The sequence below is a fragment of the Lactuca sativa genome, chromosome 1 (assembly GCF_002870075.4).
Source record: "Lactuca sativa cultivar Salinas chromosome 1, Lsat_Salinas_v11, whole genome shotgun sequence".
Classification (NCBI taxonomy): Eukaryota; Viridiplantae; Streptophyta; class Magnoliopsida; order Asterales; family Asteraceae; genus Lactuca; species Lactuca sativa.
This window is the reverse complement of record NC_056623.2, coordinates 90,969,945-90,975,825: the sequence shown is the minus strand read 5'-3', so window position 1 is coordinate 90,975,825 and position 5,881 is coordinate 90,969,945. Positions and strand designations below refer to the sequence as shown.

At 32.8% G+C, this 5,881-nt stretch overlaps 1 protein-coding gene across 1 annotated transcript; it reads left to right on the top strand.

The window, feature by feature from the left end:
- The first annotated feature begins 486 nt into the window (after window positions 1–486).
- LOC111915870 (non-specific lipid-transfer protein) lies at window positions 487–1,212 on the top strand. The gene is made up of 2 exons (XM_023911498.2): window positions 487–893; window positions 1,006–1,212. The coding sequence occupies exons 1-2, from the start codon at window positions 553–555 to the stop codon at window positions 1,013–1,015; spliced, it is 351 nt and encodes a 116-aa protein (XP_023767266.1). The 5' UTR covers window positions 487–552; the 3' UTR covers window positions 1,016–1,212.
- Window positions 1,213–5,881: the final 4,669 nt, after the last annotated feature.

Genomic DNA, 5,881 nt, shown 5'->3' with positions numbered 1-5,881 from the left:
ACAGGTCCCGCTCCAACTCGCCGAGTTAACCCATGGACTCGACGAGTTGACCCCTTTAACTTACGGTTTTTCCTTTCATTTCTTGGTCTTTCTAATTCTGAGTGTTACACAATGATTTAATAAAATACAACTATTAGGGGATCATACTTTTAGCACATCTCCTCTCAAGTACATTTCACTCTTCCTTGTTGGTATATATTATAACGTGTTAAATCTCACATCGTTGCTTGCTTATATATATATATATATATAGAGGAGGGCGGAGGCTGTAGAGTTGTTTGCGATTCAACTAAATCACGCTACATTATTATTATTATTAACTCAAATGAAATAATGGTGAAGAATATTATTGATAAAAAATCGATGTAGGTTCAATTAATATCAACCCAGCTTTTCCAACGAACCAATCTCTAGATACAAGCATAGGAATTAATGGGCAAGAAGGCCTATATATATCGTCACCTTGCACAACATTTTCTTGCACCAGCAACCATTGAAATCACATAGAAAGGAAAAAATAAGTTTCTTACTCGGTACTCGTATTCTTGAAAAATGGCAAGAATCGTAATGATGGTCTTATGTGTAGTCGTTACTTGCATGGTGGTGGCGGAAACCTATGCTCAGTCTATTACCTGTGATCAGGTGGTTAGTGACTTATCGCCATGCTTTGGCTACTTAACAAATGGCGGTGCTGTGTCATCGGCATGTTGCAGTGGGGTTGACGCACTCAATAGCGCTGCAAATTCAGCCTCTGCTCGTCAGACTGCATGTAACTGCTTGAAGAGTTTTTACTCATCCAACTCCGGCATCAATCTCTCTAACGCTGCAAGCCTTCCCAGCGACTGTGGTGTCAACCTTCCTTATAAGATCAGTCCAAGCACCGACTGTTCCACGTATGTTAATTAAATATATGATTATATTTGTATTTTATCAATTTTCGTTTATTTTTGCATGAACACGCATAAAACTGTATTGACATACGTGGTTTGTCATATATTTCTGTAGGGTGGAGTGACGCGGAGATTCTTATGCATGTTTGGAAGACTGGAAGCATATATATCTAAATTACAATAAATATGGAGAGCGTTGTATAATTGTTAGACATATATGACTGTATGTGTCTCTTTAGTTTGTACCGGCCTTAATTTCACTTCAAATAATGTTCATGTAATTGCATTTTAATTAATAGATGAATATATAATATTCAGAATACGCATATGACTTATACCAAATATGAAACTTATCTTGACATATATTTAACATAGATGGTTACAATCAATGGTGGATTAAAAAAACTGTTTCTATTCAACACAACTATAATAAAGAGTTGCAAATTCAAAATTTTGGAGAAAGACTTTAAAGTGAGAAGAATTACTGGAATAGGAGGAGCACTTTGTGAAGGAAGATAAGAAACTTTTATTAATCATTCGATCAAGTATACATCAGAATTACATACAACATGTATATAGGAGCCAAACATTGCAGACTCCTTCAAGTGAACCACATATAGCACACTTTCAAGGAAGCCTTTCTAAACAGCGATAACCGTTTCATCTATAATATGACCAATCCTTAATTACTAAATTAACCCTAATAAATATTAATCTTCAAGTGTAGCTTAATTTCAAACACACCCCCATTATGCCCGGCTTTTAACACATCACCACGCTTGAGTTTTGCTTTGCTGTCATATTACTATTGTGTCTAAAATTAGGTACACTATTGTATCACCCACTAAAAACTGACTTCCTGCACTTGACTTTGCTGAGAAACTTAGTCTAACCAAGAGCATTATGTTGAAATTAATCTTAAACTTCATTCTCTAAAAAACTTTTTGTGCAATAAAGATGGTAATAAAGATTTATTGGCAGAAATTGTCAATAAATTATATGAGTTATCCAATATCGCGCATTAAAATACATATTATAATCTCTTTAGTTATGGGTGCAATAACATGAAACATGCTTACATGAATAAAAAGAGCACTTTGTGAAGGAAGATAAGAAACTTTTATTAATCACTCGGGCAAGTGTACATCAGAATTATATACAACATGTATACACTGGCGGATGTAGTGTGTATGGAGTGGGTTCCATGAACCCCACTTGGCTGTAATTCCCGTCATATTTATATGTATATATAAATTTTTTTCAAGTAATAACCCTCTGTATATTAGTATGCATCCAGTTAAGTTCTAATTTCTGATTTTGATTAAGTTATTTTTATTTAGTTTTATGAGTTGTTGATGGAAAAGTCAATGTCTTAGATATTAAATACCGGAAGAACAACCAAAAAAATTATTAGTTTTGTTAATTTTCAAATGAAAAAAAGATGGTTAAAACGTGTAATCGAATTTCGGATGAGTTTAGGAATGATTGTATAATTTGCATGGTTAAAAGAGAAAAAATTTATGAGGCTACAAATAAAGATGTTATGAATCGTTCGGAAATTATAAAATGGACCCCAGTTCACTTTTGGTCTGTATCCACCAGTGCATGTATATAGGGGCCAAACATTGCAGACTCCTTCAAGTGAACCATATATAGCACAATTCAAGTATAGCACACTATCAAGGCAACATTTCTCGACAACCATAACCGTTTCATCTATAATATGACCAATCCTTAATTACTAAATTAACCCTAATAAATATTAATCTTCAAGTCTAGCTTAATTTCAAACACACCCATTATGCCAGACTTTTAACACATCACCACGCTTGAGTTTTGCTTTGCTGTCATATTATTTAAGTCTTATATTAGGTTCCCCATTGTATCAACCACTAAAAACTGACTTCCTACACTTGACTTTGCTAAGAAACTTAGTCTAACCAAGAGCATTATGTTGAAATTTAGTTTAAACTTCATCCTCTACAAAACTTTTGATGCAATAAAGATGGTAACAAAGATTATTTTACAGTGTAAGAGTGGAGCCCTGTATTAACTTTGGAAACGAGTCTTTGTGGAGAGAAGGAAGACTCCAACATATATAAAGATATAAAACACCGAGTCGCTCCAATGTGTGATATACTAACATTCACTATATAAGAACTAAACAAACCTTTTATTAATCACATATACATACAACTTTATCTAGAACCACCACCATGGACTCCTTCGACAGAAACATTTCAAGGTTTCAAATCCTTGATCATCGATAGATTATTTTATTTTACCCACATGATTTGGCAACTTTTTGATACACGTGAATCCTTGAGCAGTGTTGCGCTCGGCCTAGGCGGCCGAGTACTCGGACCCATACATGTCTGAAACGTCTAATCAGGAATCGGTCAAAAATAGTCAGAATCGTTCAAACTCGGTAAAACACAGAGAAAACTGTCCAACTCAGCCTATTCGAAAACACTCGGAAGTTTTGACTTTTTTTTGAAAAAACTTCTATAATTGTTATTGATATTCATCTATTTTGTTATAAATTTAATAAACTTGTGATATTTGATATATATATATATATATATATATATATATATATATATATATATAGATCATTTTCTTAAAATTAATTTCATATAATTTACCCAATCTGAGTCCGTCTTACTCGATAATTAGCTGCTCTGGGAACGCCTAACGGGTTTTGCAACACTGTCCGTGAGACATTCCTTTTTCTATTTTTTTACATAAATAATTTTGGAATAAATATGAGGAAAAAGACTGGTTTTATTGATAAGCAATTACATAAGCCAAGCTACCTGTTTATACTCTAAACAAGTATAACAACTAAAGCTAAAAAACCGGAACAATGTGGGACTTATTCATAAGCTAATGACTCCTAAAATTACTACCTTATACCAGGTTAGGTTAGCATCACATTGATTCAACTTTGAATTAACTTCTAACACTTACCCTTTATTCAAATTTGCATACTCCTAACTTGTTCCTGGAATACGTGAACTTTTCAACAAGTAGGGCATTTGTTAGTAGATTAGTTGTCTGTTCATGAGTGTTGCAATACTTGACACAAATCTCATTATTTGTTATTAGATTGAAAATAAAATGAAAACAGGAATCAATATGTTGGGCCCAGCCGATTTAAGGCAAATGCAAAATTAAAAAATGAGGCCCTTGACATTAAACTTTTTTTAGTAAAGGAGGGTGACACCTCCAGAAAACTTTATTAATCTAAAAAATAGAATACAATACCAAGCTAGGAACTTCCCACCTATGGACAGACAGGAAAAAGCTCATAGCCCCAAGAGCCAATATCCTAACATCTACATAGAAAAAAAATTACATTATGAGATTTTTTATATGCAAACTCATCTATAATAGTATCAAGGTTAATAGTTTCCAACATATCTTTCTCGATGCATAATATGGCCAACCCATTTAATCTTTTTTGTGACATTGACGATCTCAAATAGTTTTTTAATAATTTTAATTTTGAAAAACTTGTTTCTGCTATGCTACAGTAACAGGTAGCATTAATAAGATTCGATATGCAATGAAGATATTTGGATAACAATCTTCTTCTTTAATAAACTCTAACATTTCAAACACAAAGATAAACACATTTGGCAAAGTCATTTGCAACACTTTTAGTTTCGAAAATAAATCATTTAAACTCACATTACACAAGTTATTATGAGAAAACTATTTTACAAAATTAGTACAACTTTTTTTTAAGTTAATGTCATCCAATAATGTGACATCTCCATTTTTACGGCTAGAAAAGACTGATTTGTTTATGTTTATTAAATCAGAGTATTCTTTTAAAAAGATTTAATATGCGGAATTTTTCCTAAAAACATGATAATAATCTAACGGTCTATATCTTCTTGAAGAGGTGTATTTTATTTATAAAACTTGGATGTCATCGTCAATACAGAAACATAAGCATAAACGAAGACTTACAATGTATCAATAATCTAACGGTCTATATCTCCTTGAATCTCTCATCATGCTAGTAACTTTGTATTGCTTCATGTGATACAAAGAAACTAAGTGGGTCACGTTGGGAAACCTAGTGAGTACATAGGGTTTTCAACCTACAATAAATGTGTTTAATTATCAAACAATTAACCCAATCACCCATCTTTATTTTACTATTTATTCTTCCTCTAAGGTTTTATCCTAGGGGTCATCTTAATCATTATTGTTGACAGTACTCTTATAAAGATTTCTTCGCAATACATGTCAATAAGTTTATTTCTATTTTTATTCCTAAGGATTTGTCTTGAGGAATACGCATGAAGTCCATCGCTACCAGTTTTTAGGCACGAAGTCCATCGTTGTTGGTGCTTATCTAATGGGCACTAAGTCCATAGCTACCGGTATCTATCTGATAGGTACTAAGTCGGCACTAAGTCCATAGTTGCTAATATTTATCTAATAGGCCTCTCATCATCTATATCATCTTTCATCTCTCAACATCTATATCATCATACATCTACCCATCTTTACCCAATTTATAGGTAATAAATATACATATACAGTTTAAAATCAAATAAAACATGTATATATTGTTCATCTAACATAGATATCAAGAACACAGATAACAGGTACATATAGCACGCAATTATCTTAAATATTTTATATATGTGTGTAAGATGAAAGTAACTATGTACTCACTTGATAAAGTGATAACTCGAAACTCGGACGACGCTTCGCTTTTGCACTTGGCTTTTCCTTTGACGTGACGTGGGTTCAATTAACACTAAGTCTTAGGCTAATATTCCTTATGAATAAAGATACCCTAGATCCATCATTAATTCCAAAGTCTACTAATCTATAGGTGATAAGGGGTAAGTAGGTAGGATCATATCGGAGGTAAGGTCCATTAGGTTTATAGAGTATACTGTTTGGTAATCCCATTTTAAACATCTCACTAAATCCAGCCTAAACATCATCCCTGTAATTATATCAAT

What these genes read in the sequence shown, in the direction of transcription:
- LOC111915870 (XM_023911498.2), top strand. Translation starts at nt 553, where the DNA reads ATGGCAAGAATCGTAATGATGGTCTTATGTGTAGTCGTTACTTGCATG.